We start from the raw sequence: 17,039 nt of genomic DNA, 5'->3' as shown, positions 1-17,039 counted from the left end.
TTTAGCTTACTGTTTAACTCTTGTGATTTATAATCTTTTTTTGCTGAACCACTATGATCTTTATTTTTTCCCCTCGCGTGAGAAGGGCAAGTTTACATGTATAACAATTTGATGACTCAGAAGATTAGTACACAAATCTAACCCTTATGTAAGTAAAAGAAGTAAGAGTGATAGGTGAATTTACAGCTTCAGGAAATGTCGACATGCTTTCAACTTGAGTGAGCAGCAGGGAAAGCATGTGTCATGTAAATTTGTGTGGTTGTATAACTTGGGTTACTAACATCAAATCCATTTGCTGTTACAGATTGCTTTGAACAATGTCTTCAAAAAGAATCTTTCCAGTGGCCTGTAAGCAGACAGATCCTTTGCCAACATAGAGTGCATTAAAGAAAAGACCTTAGTGGTTTCTAATTCCCTTCCTATTCTTTCTCAAATTTCATCCCACAGACAAAACTTTGGGTCAAAACAGAGATTTGATGCTGACACAATTTTCTTTCTCTGCTACAAACATTCAAATCTTGACATCAACATTCAAATCTTGACATCAACATTTCTTGTGCTTTCCATGTTAGTCAGAGTTCAGCCCACAAATTTGCTCTGGGCAAGGAAACAAACAAACAAAAACAATAATGTAAATAGACATTTAATTCATCTGACCTCCAAATTTGGAAACTCCACCATATGGTCAGTATCAACATGTCGAGACAAGGAATCTGAGTGATGCTTCCAGGGATGAAAGCCATAGGGTCGAAACTTAGTAGGCCTTTCCCAGCAACAGTACAGCTTTGGGGCATAAAGCTGCCTTGAAGTAGTTTCAGAGTAATGTTACACTGGGGGATTCTCTCCATCCATGGGGATCCTATAGTAGCACTGAGCTGTCACAGTAGCTCCTTATTCCACCTCTGTTCACTGTGGAGGGTATTCAGGAAAGGCGACACGGCTGTGCCAACCCATAGATGTAATTAATGACACTTATACAAACCATTTAAGAGGCTGGGGCCTTGATTTGGCCCAGAGAACCTCCATGATGGCAATGACAGGTGAGATGGAAAGAAAACAGCTTGAATCTTGGACCCTGAAATGCATTTGTGGGGACAGGACAGCTTTTTACTTAGAAACTGAGGAAATTTAATCTGAAAATCAGTGAGATACATGAATATGGCTCTCTATGGCGCCATTTTCATAACACACTTTTTAGGGTAGAGCTACACTTCAACATTTAAAGTTTCTGTTCTAGACCCAATCCTGAAAACAGGAATTTTGACCTTGACTTCAATCGGAGCAGGATTGGGCTTTTCATGAGATTTTATGAACAGTCCAAATAAGAGCAGACAATTGCCAGTAATCTTAGAAAATTAAAGCACCATGTTTCTTCCCTTCCCCCAAACCTAGTCATACCCCAAGTGGAACTTGTTGCAGAAAACAGAGGAAGAAAACACACATTTTTTTTTTCCAAATTGTTTTCCTGTTTTTGTTTTTGTTTTTTTTTCAACATTTGAAGGATAGCAACCAGTTCTGTAGTTGGCTGGGAAAAAAAGGTCATGTGCACATGTGAGAGAAGCGATGGGCGCTTGAAAATGTAGTCAAACCTTTTTTAAGTTTAAAATTTTGTCCACATTTTGAAATTTATTTCAACCAGCTCCAAATGCAATTATTATTTTGTTAAACTAACAAACTACTTTGTAGGAAAAACTATCACAACCAATAAAACAGCTAAAGTCTTGAAAAAAAGAGTGTGAATATTGCTGTGTGAATAACAAATGTTTTGGTTTTCTGGCAAATATGACAAGTTGAAGAAAACAATTTTTTGGGTTGATCTGAAAATTTTTCCCATCGAGTTTTGGAGAATCAAAAAGTAGAAAACATTGGGTGAAATGATTCATTTCGTTCAAACTGAAATTAAAGGAAATTTGAAAGCAAAAAATCATTTTGACTTGAAAAATTGGTTTTTTATTTCAAAACAAAACATATCAGGTTTTTGGATTATTTTTCCCCACCCAAAACAACTGAATGAAATCTACACAAATTCACAAAATGTTTCAAGGTGCTCCAAAACTGCAAGTTTCTGTCAAAAAATTTCACCCAGCTCTAGTTATGAATCACAGGACCGAATACTAGGTTTACGCAGAAAACAATTTCATTGGTTTCATGTCATTTGTGAGGAGGTGGGAAGATGTTTACTTTTTCTGGGCTACTATTCACATTTTATATATTTTCTAATACACTGCATGACAATTGTCTAAGCCTCCTACGCTACAGCTGAGCTGAATTAGGTTTGAATGCGTCACTTTCTATCTGCACGCAGATAGATTTCCTCTTTTATATTTAGGAACATTGGATTATGAAAGATTTTCATTTGATTTCGGCTACCAACTGGAGTAAACAAAACCAGACTCATAAATAAATTAGTCGGGGAGACCAAGTCCTCTCAGATGTTTCTCTTGCCAATAAACAAATTCCATTCAAGTGCTTGCAAATGAACAGCAGGCTTTGTCCTAAAAGGGAGGGCATTAGCAGCTATTCTGGTTCTGAATGGTAAGTCCTTTTCGTTTTAAATCCACAGTAACACCAGTTTGTTATCCATGCGGACTCAAGAAAATTTGCTGGTGTAATTATTGGAAAGTCTGTCCTGCACTCATTCATGTTAAAATATTATTGAGAGTTTTGATTTGTCTAATATTTTGCTGCCCTAGTGGTGATGGCCAGTGTCAGACTGACAGCCTTGGCTGCCATATGGTAATAAAATGGTCCCTCAGGAAAAGATTTACAACACTCAAGTGTTCCCTTCCCATCAGAAAAGTGAGTTGTCATAGATCTAGACCCCTTGTGCCGCCAGCTCACCAGACTGCTGTGAGGGGATCCAGATACTGAATCTCCCATGTGCTTTAAGCTTCTCTAGGTCTCAGCAGGATGCAGCACCGTTTTGTCCCTTGGCCTCTCTGCCACATTTCCTGTGCCTGACTCTCAGTGATGGAAAGGGAGCCCTTCAGCCCACCTGCCTTCATTCCCCAAGACCAGGGCTGACCTTTTCTAGAATCCCAACAATGGCATGAGCCTTAGATACAGCACAGAATCTCTCCCAGAGTGACGTTTTAACACCCCTCTGACAAGGATAATCATGGGCCAGATCTGTTCCCAGAAGTGGTTGAAATTTTCCAAAATTCAATTCTTTAACTAAAGGTTGAATTTCAACTAAAAAGACATTTTAGTTAAAATTTTCACAGAAGTTACAGCTTGTTATGGACCAGCTGTACCGGCATGCCTTGCTCATATAAGTCCCATTGGTTTCCACTCTCATTAGTTCAGCACATCTGAGCCCGTATCACGATGAAATGTAATGTACAGTGCAGTGTCTGAGAATTACTGTATGCCTCCTGAAACAACGAATGCCACAAACCAAGTTTTATTTATATTTTGCCATCTGATAACATAATAATGTGATAATATAAATCTTACACTTTGTGAGCATCACAAAAAAAATATATTATGAAATAAAAATATTATCATGTTAACCAAAAGAAAAAACAATATATTTAGAAAAGAAAAATATTACAATATAAAGGTGGTACCAGCTTCTTCCTGTTTTCAATCATTTGCTGCAAACGTTTAAATTATGCATCGGTAAGATAAATTACCTTTATTTTCGCTCTTGTTTTAAACAGGTACTAATTCAAACACAAATAAAACCTATTCCTCAATAAGGGAAGTGTTTATTAATTACCTAGGATTACATGTAAATTTAAGGAGGGATGATGCAGTAACTATTAAGAGAATTTCATTATAATTGCTTACTTCCTCATGGGTATGAAGATCTTAGACAATTAAAAATGGTGCTATAACTCACAATAAAAGGAACTGCCATTGGATTAAGAGTAATCTCTTTGATAAATGAGCAGTTGTTGTAAAAATTGTTTATTGTGAGAATTATCAAATAAAAAATCAGGTTAGCTTTCAGTAGGGTTTGCAAGAAGCAGTGTTGCTAATTGTGATTTTCATTATTTATACGGTGCCAAGTTTGGTGGGAACCTAATGCACAAGTAAAAAGATAAAGGCGGGAATTCCTGGCCCCACTGAAGTCAATAGTTTTGTCAGTGACTTTAGATTTCAGTCAAGGTCCTTGCATTGAAGCGTTTACAATCTGAGGCCCTGATCCTGCAAAGACTTGAGCATGTGCTTATTAACTCTGCTCATAGTGTGTGAGCCAGGACCTCTCAGGAAAAAGGTTTGATAAAGTTCTTGAGCTCCAGCCTGGAATGCTTACCTCTGGTTCTCCCACAAGTGTCTGTTTCCTACTGCACTGCTCACCACACACAGCAAACCCTCCTTGAACAAAGCTGTAAATCCACTACCCTCTTCCACTTCAAATGCCACTTCTGCTGTGACACCTACATGAAATCAGCCAGCTAATGACTGCTGGGCTGAGTGGCAATCAAGTGAGAGCTCAAGAGAGAGGGGATTGGTCCTGCTTTGAGCAGGGGGTTGGACTAGATGACCTCCTGAGGTCCCTTCCAACTCTGATATTCTACGATTCTATGATATTTATTTTTAGAAGTACACCAGACACCCTTTCATCTAATTCACAACCATCAAGCTGTGCACACAGGTAACCTATGTCACCATGAGATCTCATCATCCTCATCATGCTCCTTCCCTCCTCCCTGTAGTGATTGTTACACCCCCTCATTGCATTGTTTTAAATCAGACTGTAAGCTTTCTAGGGCAGTGATCACATCTTTATCTGCACTTGCACAGTGCCCAGCACAATGAGACCCTGATCCACATGGGGCTCTTGGAGTGCTATCCAAATAAAACTAATAAATAATAATAAATTCATACAGAAAACCTTCCCCCCTCACTAACAACAAGGGCCTTATTCACACAGTTCTTCTCACAGCAGGAGCCTTGACATACCTTCATCCTCACAAAAGCTTTTAAGCCTACTGGTTACTTGTCTATCCTTCTGACAGCCCTACTTCAATAGCTAAGATTCAATTGGAACTGTGTGTACGCACACCTGAGGATATAATTTTCTCCTAGTACTTTTTAGAGATTGGCGAAGGGCTGTTGAGAGTAACAGACAAGTTAATTAAGTGCAAAGGACAGGTCAAAAATGTGAGACAGATTCTGTGCTGCCTCACAGCCCATGCCCATGGCTTGGGTGCTATCGCGGGGAGAGAAAATCTGATCAGAATTTGTCCATAGATGTGAACTCAAGTCACTTTATCTTGGAATTTTGTTGCTGCACCTGGTGTTGAAATGTCAGTTCTCAAGTGCTAACCACATGGAGATTTTCTGTGACAAACTTCTCATTGCCCTATATCTGTATTTCATTTTAGAAAGCACGTAAAATCTGCACACCAAATGCAGCCAGTTTTTGAAAAAAAGAAATACTAGCAGAAATTGACCTTAGAGTATAAGCATTTCTTATTCCCATAACTACGGGGTTTGGTGCTTTTCCAAATTAATCACTAACATAGTCCCCCATGGCTGCAGTTTAAGTGGTATATGTCAGAAAATATCAGCTCCTGAGGAGAAATTTAGAAATGTGTGCACGGGCGCATACACAGACACACACATCATTGACAAACATAAAGTTACATTTCAAACATTACATTAGTTAAGGAGAGATGAATTTTTCATTGTCACCTAGAAATTTTAATCCTTTTGCTTAAATCATCTTTGCTGTGAAAATCCATGTTCTCTGAAGTGCTAAAGTTGTTTTCTGCTCCTGAATAGGTATGTGAATCATTGAAAAATTATCATCAGGCGCTAACACTTACTGACATGAATCACTGAGGACATGGAAGGCTGCCTTAATGAATAGTTCTGGAAAACTGCCATTAATTTTTGTGAAAATACTCAAGATTAAAATTCAAAATGTTTTGGGGACAGAACTTCAGCTAAAGCAAATTGTCATTGCTCCATTAAAGTCAGTGGTAAGTTACACAAACTGAAAATGGGACCAATAATCTTTAGTAAAGGTAATTAAAAATATCTTTCTCCCACTAGTTATAAGAATCTCTCTTTCTTTTTTCTTTTTTAAAAGAGATATCACTATGTTCTTTGTGCAAGAAAAACAAAGTTTGAAATGCAGCTCCCTTAGGGATTTTGTATACTGGATTTTTGGCATGGTCAGTCTGGCCAACGGAGAGCAGTGATCAGGGAAGGGCTATCTATAAAATAAATCTATAGGAAGAATCAACATTACTAGCTCTAATAATTGGCAACTGCTGAGAAATTTTATACATTAGGAAGTTGATATTGAATAAGGAGCCAACCCTGTTTACACTGAAGTCAATGACAATTTTACCATTGATATAAAGTGGAATGGGATCTGGGCCTTAGCTTCTAGCTTAAGTATATAGAGCCATGAAATCCATACCCTTAATGTTTTATTGTGTTGAAGAAAGTCAGTGCCTTTATGTTGTAAAATAATTCATCCTGAATTGAACAGGTGTGTAAAATTTATCTCACAAGAGTCTGCATTCCAAGTTTTTTATATTTTGTCACATATTTGAAAATGGCACTGTGATGCTGTTTATAAGAAAGGTGACCATTTATATCACTGTTCTTACCACTCTAACACAATTTCTGTAAATCTTATACACGTGTATCATGTAAGGTGCCAAGGGAAAAGTTATGATTTGCTAGGTATGATTATCCTGTTTGTATGCATGTATCATCTTTGTATCTGAAGTTATGAATATTGGCTATGTGCTGTTATCTTAAACCTGTGTTATATTCTTGTGTGACATCCTGCAGATAGGACTTACATTAGGGCCAGACAGCTATGTATTGATGGCCCATGGAGGAAACTCAGCTCTCACAAAGGGCCATTTAAGAAACTCATCCCATCCAGATAGTTCTTCCTGAGGATGTCTCAGCCAGAAAGGAGCCAATGGCCGCTCCATGTGATTCAGCAAAACATGTAGTGGCACATGATATGCTCATGTGACCCTGGACTCCATGTTGGGCCAGTAACTTTCCACAAACAGGGACAGTGGGCTTTGTTTGGGACAGTAAAATTCCAAGCACATGGCAGAGGATATAAAGGACCCTGAGAGATCTCCATTTTGCCTATTTCCTGCCATAATTCTCTGGATTGCGGGTTTACAACTAAAAGGAGCATCTTGAACTTTGAACTGAGGACCTTCCAATCTTTTGGCAGATACCAGAGAGACTCTACAAGCCATCAATTTATTCCAGGGGTGGCCAACCTGAGCCTGAGAAGGAGCCAGAATTTACCAATGTACATTGCCAAAGAGCCACAGTAATATGTCTGCAGCCCCCCATAAGCTCTGCCCTCCCCCCCCCCGGCTCCCAGCACCTCCCACCCATTGGCAGTCCTGCTGATCAGCGCCTCCCCCTCCCTATCACCTCTCAATCTGCTGTTTTGTGACATGCAGGAGGCTCGGGGGGGGGGGAAGGAATGAGGGCACAGCAGGCTCAGGGGAGGGGGCAGGGCCTGTGGCAGAGCCAGAGGTTGAGCAGTGAGCAGCCCCTGGCACATTGGAAAGTTGGCACCTGTAGCTCCAGCCCCCAAGTCAGTGCCTATAAAAGGAGCTGCACATTAACTTCTGAAGAGCTGCATGTGGCTCCGGAGCCACAGGTTGGCCACCCTGATCTATTCCATCATTGCTACAAACTTGATATAAGGACTTGGAATTATTTGCATGTATGTGATCTATTAACCATTTATAACTCTCTTCTTTTATTATTAAATCTGTAGTTTGTTTACTAAAGATTGGCTGACAGCATGGTATCTGAGTGAGATTCACATTGACCTGGAGGTATGTATCTGATCTTTTGGGATTAGAAAGAACCTCGCATATAATGAAATGGGTTTTCAGTAACCCCTCACTGTATTAAACTTGGTTGTCTGGATGGGAGCCAAGGGCTGGAATGTTTACAGGGGATTGTGTTTGGCTTCTGGTTAACCAGTGTGGTATTACAAAAGCTGTTTTGTTACTGGTTTGATTAATTCTCAGTGTGGCCCTTCCAGGAACCCGGGCACAGTCGCCACTTTAACAAACATTTAAAATGGAAAATATTGAGCGAAAATATTCATGAAATTGGCAAATGTTTTACAAAAATAGGAGCATTTTGAACCAAATTACTTTGCACCCAAAGCATGCACAATTCTGTATTTTTTAAAATAAAGAAATGGCAATTTATGCTGGAATTTTGTAAATGTTTGTAGATGCAAAACAAAAATGTAAAAAAAGTACAAATCACAATGAAACATGAAATGTCACAAAAAATGCTTTCCTCTGTTTTGCATGGCCCCTTCACCTGAGCAATGGTATGTTGTAACGCATGTCCAAATCCAGTTATGTAGATTTAGCAAATTTCTTGAAGGAGTGGCACCTGCAGTACATATCCTATGTATGGTTAGTGCTTGGAGAGTTCTTGTTGAAGTATTTTCTTGCCTCAACATTGCTGAGGGACACAGAGCAGCGGGATGGATTCTGTCTTCTGTATTCAATGCTTTCCACTATTGCTTGCTTCATCACCTGTAAAACAGAGTCAAAGTTCAGGGCAAAGAACTGACACTGAAGGTGGTTCTTTAACTGATGGCAAAAAGCCATATCAGCTTGTACAACTGTTGCTCTTAATACCAGAAGCAAGCCAGTATTGCTTAGAAGAAAGGGCTTTACAAACAAATAAACAGACCATATGTTGAAATTTTTGAAAAAAAGAACATTGTTCCTTCCCCCCACACACATACCTCCCCCAAGAAGAATCCTAACTACTTCTCAATCTCTTATGGTCAATCACTAGTTTGTTGGTTTTTTTAAATAGTAACCTCTGATAAAATATAGGTGACAACTGGAAGACTGGAGAATTTTGAAATGAGAAGGCTGTATAATATGGTAGCTTATTATGAATTATGATTTGTCCTAATACAGTCCTTTTATCATGGTAGCATCAACAATGTGCACGAAAAGACCTGACAAATAAATACCAGCGAAGTGTCTTATTTTGGGGCTCTATCCTGATAAATGACAATGAAAGAAGTTAGTGTGTCCTAGTATAAAGTGAGGAACTATTTTGCCACAGTTTAATTCCTAGGTCATCCTGCCTTTACCCTCATTTTGGTCAAACTAAAAGTCCCATAAGCCTTTGGTCCATGCAATGTGTCTACCCTTTGATCAAAAATACAACAATAAACTTAATGGCTGTGAGGACTTAACAGGGCCCACTAGTCAACGGAGGAATAGCCAGGATTGTCAGGAAAGAACCATAAAGTGGTGGCAGATTGCCCATCTCAATTTAAAAAGCAAATGAATGTCCATTTAAAGAGGTCATTTGCCAGGATATGCAAGAGTCTGGGGAGGCAAAAAGGTCAGGTTTTTTTTCCCCTCTATAAATCACAGCAAACTCAAATATTCACTCTGCCAAAAAGGGAAGAGCACAAGAGCAGCAGCAGCAGCAGCTAAAAAGAAAGAGAAAGCTAAAATCATCTACTTTGGCTTGATTTCATACTCCATGGATCATCTAAAGAGAATGTCTGCACTACTAACTGAATTAGTTGAAGAACCTCATGAATTAGTCATGTAAACATTTCTCATCTGCTGTTTCAATTCTGCTATGTAGACAATCTTGTTATGAAATAATGTTCCGTGCCTGCTATAGAAAATTATACAGCACAAAAGAGGAAGACTGTCTTTAAAAAATGTCTGTGTTAAAAATCCTAATTCTTTGATGTTGAAAGTAGAAGGCAATCTAGCCACTAGGTGGCATATTTTGATCATGTACTTATTACAAAGATCTGAAACTTGCAGCAGAAAAAAATTTACAACTGTTGAGTGAAATCACTAGAACAAAAATATACTTGGGCCCTGATTCTGATCTTGTTTAAAGTAATGTAAATCAGGTGTAATGACTGAAGTAAATGGAGTTACACTGCAGTATATGAAATCAGAATTTGGTCCATATCTGATTTTGGGGTGTAAATCAAACTCTGCAAGAATATTCAGATTTAATGGTAAAATTAAATCATTAATATGTCTTCTGTTTTAAATTTTACTTTTATTTCCTTAGCTCAAACTTAAAAGCATTTAGTGATTACAGTTTCAGCAGAACAAATCAGGCTCTAGCAGACTGATTCTGAGTTCATTTACCAAAGAATTATTTAAGAATTATATATCTTATATAGCAACTTTCATCCATAGAACTCAGACCACTTTACAAAAATGGCAAATGTCATTATCCCCATTTTCAGATGAGGAAACAGAACCACAGAGTGGTGAAATCACTTGTTCAAAGTCACACAGCAAAGTAAGTGGCAGAGCTCAGAATACATCTCATAGATTAAGGCCAGAAGGGACCATCATGATCATTTAGTCTGACCTCCTGCACATTGCAGGCCACAGAACCTTGCCCACACACTCCTTTAATATACCCATAACCTCTGGCTGAGTTACTGAAGTCCCCAAATCATGATTTAAAGACTTCAAATTACAGAGAAATCACCATTTACTTTGGTTTAAACCAGCAAGTGACTCGTGCCCCACGCTGCAGAGGAAGGCAAAAAAACCTCAGGGCCTCTGCCAATCTGACCTGGGGGAAAATTCCTTCCAGACCCCAAATATGGCAGTCAGTTGGACCCTGAGCATTTCGGCAAGACCCAACAGTCATACATCTATAGAATTCTCTGCAGTAGCTCGGAGCCCTCCCCATCTAGTGTCCCATTACTGGCCATTGGAGATATTTGGTGCTAGCAGTCACAAATCAGCTACATGCCATTGCAGGCAGTCTCATCATACAATCCTCTCCATAAATTTATCAAGCTCAGTCTTGAAGCCAATTAGTTTTTTTGCCCTCACTGCTCCCTTGGAAGGCTGTTCCAGAACTTCACTCCTATTTCCCTAGGTCACTGAACCAAATGGCTTCACCAGGTTACCTGGGAGGAGCTCAGATATTGCAATCATGGAACAGTGAAAACAAAAAACAGATTAGATTAGAATATTAACCCAAATTGGAATGAACCCTGAACAAGCACAGGAACTCAGACATGAAAAGCATTATAGATTTCGTTACACTCTATCCAATTCTTCTGTTATGGCAGGAAACTACCAGTACATTAAAATAATCTTCATACACATATAAAATGAAATGCAGAACTACAAAACAGGGAATAACTGGCTAGGTAGTAATGCTGCTTAAAAGGATCTGGGGATTATAAACTCTGGAATAGGCTTCCGAGAGGCTGTGGAATCCCTGTCAGTAGAGGTTTTTAAGAACAGGTTGGACAAACACCTGTCAGGGATGGTCTAGGCCTCAGCACAGGGGGTGGACTTGATACCCTCTGAAGACCCCTTCCAACCCTATATTTCTATGGATCTATAGCTCCTGAGACATTCTTTAGCTGTTTCTTTTTAATGGAAAATATCTCTGTTATTTCAGCAGCATGATTACCTTGGAGCTTACACAGTTACAAGAAGAGATCATCATGTATGACTGTATTTACTGCAGCTCTGGAATTCCAGACTTTAAGACCAGATGCCAAAAGAAAGGGCAAAATTCTCCTCTCTGAATTTCACTGCCCATCTCATCCATCTCTTTCCCCATTTTATACAGGACCCCATCAGTAGAGAATCTGAGCAGTTAAAATAGAAACAGCTACTTCTTTTCTCCCTCCCTTCCCAGTCTGCAGGGGAAATAACTCCACCAGTTCACAGTTTTTGTGTTTATGTGTGCATTGCATGGAAGCATAAGTTCATAAAGAACTTATCCAGAAAAGCTTAATTGAACATTTTTCATTTAGGGCCTTACCCAACTCCCATTACGATCAATGTCAGTCTTTCCATTGACTTTAATGGGCCGTGAGCCAGCCCTTAAAATTTGAAAATGTTGAGGTCAATTCCCTCATCTTGGTCCAGCTGCTTCAGAGTTCAAGTGAAATGAAGCATCCTGGTTGTGAAGGGTCCAGGGTGATCTCTCAGTGAACTAGGACCAAATCCCATGCAGGTGCTTTGAATATCAAGACAGAGATACCAGTCTGTATTCACTGGGGAGCCAGTACAGAAGGGAGCACTGATTGAAGTGTTACAGTGAGTCCAGAGTTGCTAGGCAGACGGGATGCTAGTTAACTCACTGGAGCTTTTTCAGTGTGTGGCTTGCCACAAATATCATGTATTGCAAAAAACAAGTTTGGAAGTAAAAATAAATGGATCACCAAGGCCATGGACAGGTTTGTGTCTGGTACTAATGAATACAATCAGCCGCACATGGAAATTGGCATTTTTTGTCATCATGGCCATTCGGTCTCTTTCCAGAACCAAGACGCCATTAATAATGGGAGCCATAATGGAGAAGACAATCTGTCCCCTTCCTCTCCCTACCAACATCACTTGGTCTTGTCAGTTGCCTTTATCAAGATGCTGATTTGGCCAGTAACTGAGAAAGCTGGGAGATGGTGCTATTTATCTTCCCTGTTATAGGTAGTGTTCTACATTCAAATTGGTCTGTAGAGATTCCATTGAGATCAATAGGATTCTGCACACAAATCAAGGGCAGTATAGGATCCTTAAAGGTTAACTGGCTTTGTTTTTTGAAAGTGAACTTTTCCATCTTACTAGTTGGGCTGTGCTTCCTTTGTGAATTGTGTAAAAAAGATTAATGCAAAACAGCATAGCTAACTGCATATAAAAATACCTTTTTGTGCAAGTTTGCACTTTTCCGCACACAGGCAGAAAAAAAAAATCGAAGACTTTTAGCCAGTAAATTTAGGGGGTTATTCTCATCTCTAGTTAATCCCATCACTAAGTGGACTCTCGAAAGCACCTCTGAACTGGTGTAAATCAGACATTTTACACTGTACTTACGTCTAAGTTATTCAGAGTGTTAAATTCCATTAGATCATGAAGCCTTTTGAAAGCTTCATTGGAATATTGGAAGTTGAAGGTAGAGAACGGCGTATTAGGATCATCAAAAATATCGAAGTCAGCAAAGTCCTTCTCTCTCTGAGTTTCTCTTGGAACACCTATAGAGACAACAAAAAACAGAGACAAAATTTTATCATTTTGAAAAAATAAAAGGAAAAGTTTTAAGAGATGAAGTATAAATTATATAACAATAACTTGCTTTTATATGGGGCTCTGGAAATTCATGGCAATTATGGAAAGATTTCTAGGTATTTCTGATAAAAAGTATTCACAATGTAACAACTGATATATTAATTTATTGTTTCCAGGAACGCCAAATTTTAGTGTCTTTTAGTGTCTATTACAAACACACCTGGAGCTTTGTATTCCCGGAAGTTGATGTTTGCCAGAACAAAGTGGATTATGGTTGGACAGTCTTTCTCTGTATCAGTATTCTTGGGTTTGAAAACATAGCACTCCTTCAGGCCCTCTCGATCAAACACATGTGGATCTATTTTTGGAAAAGGAAGGTTGTTCATTTTGGCCCATTTTTCAGCAAGCAAAATTTCCTAAAAAAGGAAATAAAGTTTCAAAAGTTTACAAACAGCCATCACAGTTGGGGACTTTCTATTGAGGGTCACAGAGATAAACAAAGATAGGAACACTCTTACAAACCATTGCTTTCTGACTGCAGCAGGCGTATTGGCATGAGTGAGGCATTGCCAAATTGGGCTTGATATCTAAACACAAACAACTTTTGGCTTGAAGTGTAGGCTCTCCTTCAAAGATTGCTCAATCCCAAATCATTAAAGTGAAGTTCCACTCTTAAAAACAGGTCTCCAAATTAATTTTCTTATGCAACTCTGCTCCCCAGAGACTCATATCTCATGACTTTATTGATAAAAATACATTTTTAAAATGGTTTTTTACCCCTGTAACTCTTGCAGGGCCAACCAAGGAGGAGCGAAATTGAATTCCACCTTCAGTATCATCATCAAAATTGTTTAAAAAGCCAGTTACATCTGTGTGAACCCAGTGAAAATAATGGGATTGCACAACTGCAATTGAAGACATTATTTGAAGACAATGGGGTTGCACAGCTGTAATTCAGGGCCTAATTTGGCCCACACAACCTTTTTACTAGTGATAATTCACAAAAAAGGGGAGAGCTCATCTTGACTCTCAGATTTTAGGATCAGTTTGTTTTGCTGACGGCTAAAAAAAACCCCACCCATAATTTTATTTTTAAGCTGGCCACCACTGCTATGGAAACCAAAGAGATTTAATCAACACTGATCTACAGAACGCTACATTTACAGAATTACTTCTCCAAGCAGAACTGCATTTTAAAATCATGCTACAGCCAGGATGGAAACCTGGAAAAAAGTATGTTTTCTTCTCGGGACAGAGAAGTAAACAAAATCATTTGCAGACAATGACTCAAAAGCACATAATGTGGGCGAGTTGTGGGAGGGTAGGGAAGATCAGTCTATATTTAACCATGTGTTATCTAAATATAATCAGAACAAAATAGGATTTTCCTTTGGGAAACCATTTTGAACACGCAAGAGACTAAAAGGCAGTGGGTATGAAATAATAATGGGTGAATATAGTCATTGTCTTCAGCTGGCAGATTTCACTATATTTTGAAGAGATGAGACATATTTCAAATCTATTGCAAACAAAGGGCAAATTCTGCACTAATGTGTGCTCTGTGAAAAGCAAGTCAATGGGAGCTGCACAAAGTGTACACATCAGTGCAGAATTTGGCTCAGGTCCTTTTTGGCAGAGTGAAAGTGGCTAGCAGAAAACTACTGTCTACAGATTATAGCTGTTTGCTAGGTAGAGGTATGTCAGTATTTCTGTCATACACTTCAGTGTTCAGAATTAATAGTTCAGTCTTTTAAGAGATCACTTTGAGACAAAACTTGATGCATTTCATTTTTGTTCTTTGCCAAACTCCTAAATGGCTTTTAGAGTTTTTTGATGGAATTTATATGAAGGTCTAAAAGTGCAAGAAACCCTCTTGCTATTTTTAATAAATATCTTAATGTTGCTATATGCTACCTTCCAATCTGCATGCAAAATACCTACCAACAGACAGAAAGCTCAATGCACAAAGAGCAGTACAGGAGTAGGCACTTAAAACCTTGCACAGACAACATAAAAATGAGAGAAAAGAAAAGATGTCTCAGTGGCAATGACCTTACAAGTCAATGATACTAGCTAATCAGGACAATGGACCCTATGCGCCCTTAATGACAAAAAATGGGCGAAATTTGCAAGTGAATTTTGCCTAATTAAGCATTAGACTTCAGAATTCAGTCAATTAAGTCGAGGTGGGGTGTTTATGCAGGGAAGATCTAAGCAGCATGCCAAGTACAGGGACAGTTTGAGTTTTTTAACCTACTATTGTTACAAATAGTACCTAATTACTGTACTTGAAAGAGATTAGAGAGAAGTTCTCTATTTTTTCAGTTTGTTTATTCTTTGCAATTGTCTATAGCTCATATTACTGTTTCCCAACATAGTCAATGGTCAGTGTTGTTTGAGTGGCTCTTACACATGGCAGCAGAGGAGAGAGAAATCTTTCTTTTTTAATTGACAATGTGGTTGTAAAACCACAACAATTTTCAGTGGGTCTCCAAAACAGGTGTATTCCCTGACACTACTTTAAGCTCACTTTTAACAACTGACTAGGATTTCAAACTGATGGTGTCCCTTTAAGTATCCCATGAAAATTTCCTTCCTATTGTTGTTTTTCTGTTGGCTTTAACATTCCTGGAAGACATAAACCTTTCTCTGGTCATTTAGAGCTGTCTGCATGTTTTGTCTGTCTGCTTAGATTGCAAAGGCAATGGATCAGGCATTCCACTCTTGCCACTTAAGAAATAATAAATGTCATTTAACCTTTATTTTGCAGTGAGTACTTTAGTTTAGGTTGGATGGGACTATTCTTAGAAAATCCTAGATGAAACACGGGGCTTACTTTGGCAATGGCACAACTGAAAAGTCTGCTTCACTTCCAACATATTGTATGATCAACTGTATTGCAATGACTGAACAAAGATAAATCTCTACAAGATGATACAGAGACATTCCCTACGTCATATAATGGAGTTGCTCTATGAAGCTAGAGCATAGGAATTCTGGTTCATATTCCAACTATTACATTCTTTCCAGCTAGTAATGTGTATGTGTTTAATCTTAAGAATTCTTACGTCAGCTACACAGCAACCACCTTCCTAAGTAGTTATAACATGCAATAGTTATAAACTTGGACCTTTCTCATGCTATTTCTAATACGATTGAGACTCTTGTGGTACAGTAAGATTGGCGTACACATCTACCTCCCTTTTCCCAAACAAACTGTAGACTTCACCTAACTCCTACTGAATACAAAGGACCTGACTCATGTATACTACAACCACTTTACATCACTCTGGCAGAGTAAAAGGGCCTGAAAATGCATGTAGCAGTGTAAAGGAAGATCAGGGCCCAACAGTTCTCAAACTGCTATAATTTTCACTCTGCAATCCTATCTATCAGGCTGGGTCACTTTCCTGAAAGTACTTTCTAACAGAATATCTGATTCACTTTTGAATGACACCATGCAATCCATTTTGCAGACTTCCTCTTCCTCTAATCATCATTATTGTAACAGATATAGCAATTTCCTCCAAACTCTTTGGAAAATCTTACTGTATCAAATCTATGTATCATTGTGGCTCAGGGATTGTATGTAATTCCATAGGGGAGAGTAATGACAGTCCCTTCCCTAGAGCTAAGAACTGGCGGGGGGGGGGGGAGAGGGAGGACTTAGGCAAATTTACTTAGGTTGTAACACCTCCAGAGAGATACCACAGACAAAGGATTTTTGGATAAATAGTGTGAGTTTAAACTGAATCACAACAGGACCATCTTTCTGGCCCAGCAAATAGAGAGGACCTTCTGTTCAAAAGTGAGCCCCAATCTGCTGGGAAGAGTTGGAAGCACTCACACTGACCAAAGTGCTTGTGGCGATAGAAGGTGATCTCTAGTTAGCTTATTAGCATACATGTAGGCTCTTTTATTGTTTATAATAAGTTTTCTCTGTAATGCCTTTACCACAAGAATAAATGTGCTTGCTTAGAAAAAAAAACGGTGTAGCAACTTAAAATGGTGGGCATT

At 38.8% G+C, this 17,039-nt stretch overlaps 1 protein-coding gene across 2 annotated transcripts in view; it reads right to left on the bottom strand.

The window, feature by feature from the left end:
- Window positions 1–7,454: 7,454 nt before the first annotated feature.
- PLA2G4A (phospholipase A2 group IVA) overlaps window positions 7,455–17,039 on the bottom strand; it is a 136,695-nt gene continuing 127,110 nt past the window's right edge. For both annotated transcript variants that reach the window (XM_054037838.1, XM_054037839.1), the window contains 3 exons: window positions 13,243–13,438; window positions 12,831–12,988; window positions 7,455–8,513 (listed from right to left, as the gene is read on the bottom strand). In XM_054037838.1, coding sequence (XP_053893813.1) covers window positions 8,382–8,513; window positions 12,831–12,988; window positions 13,243–13,438 — 486 coding nt within the window. In that variant the 3' untranslated portion in view covers window positions 7,455–8,381. The remainder of the gene's footprint in view (window positions 8,514–12,830; window positions 12,989–13,242; window positions 13,439–17,039) is intronic.

This window comes from Malaclemys terrapin, chromosome 8 (genome assembly GCF_027887155.1).
Source record: "Malaclemys terrapin pileata isolate rMalTer1 chromosome 8, rMalTer1.hap1, whole genome shotgun sequence".
Classification (NCBI taxonomy): Eukaryota; Metazoa; Chordata; order Testudines; family Emydidae; genus Malaclemys; species Malaclemys terrapin.
The sequence above is the reverse complement of the archived record's forward strand: the minus strand, read 5'-3'. Positions and strand labels throughout refer to the sequence as shown.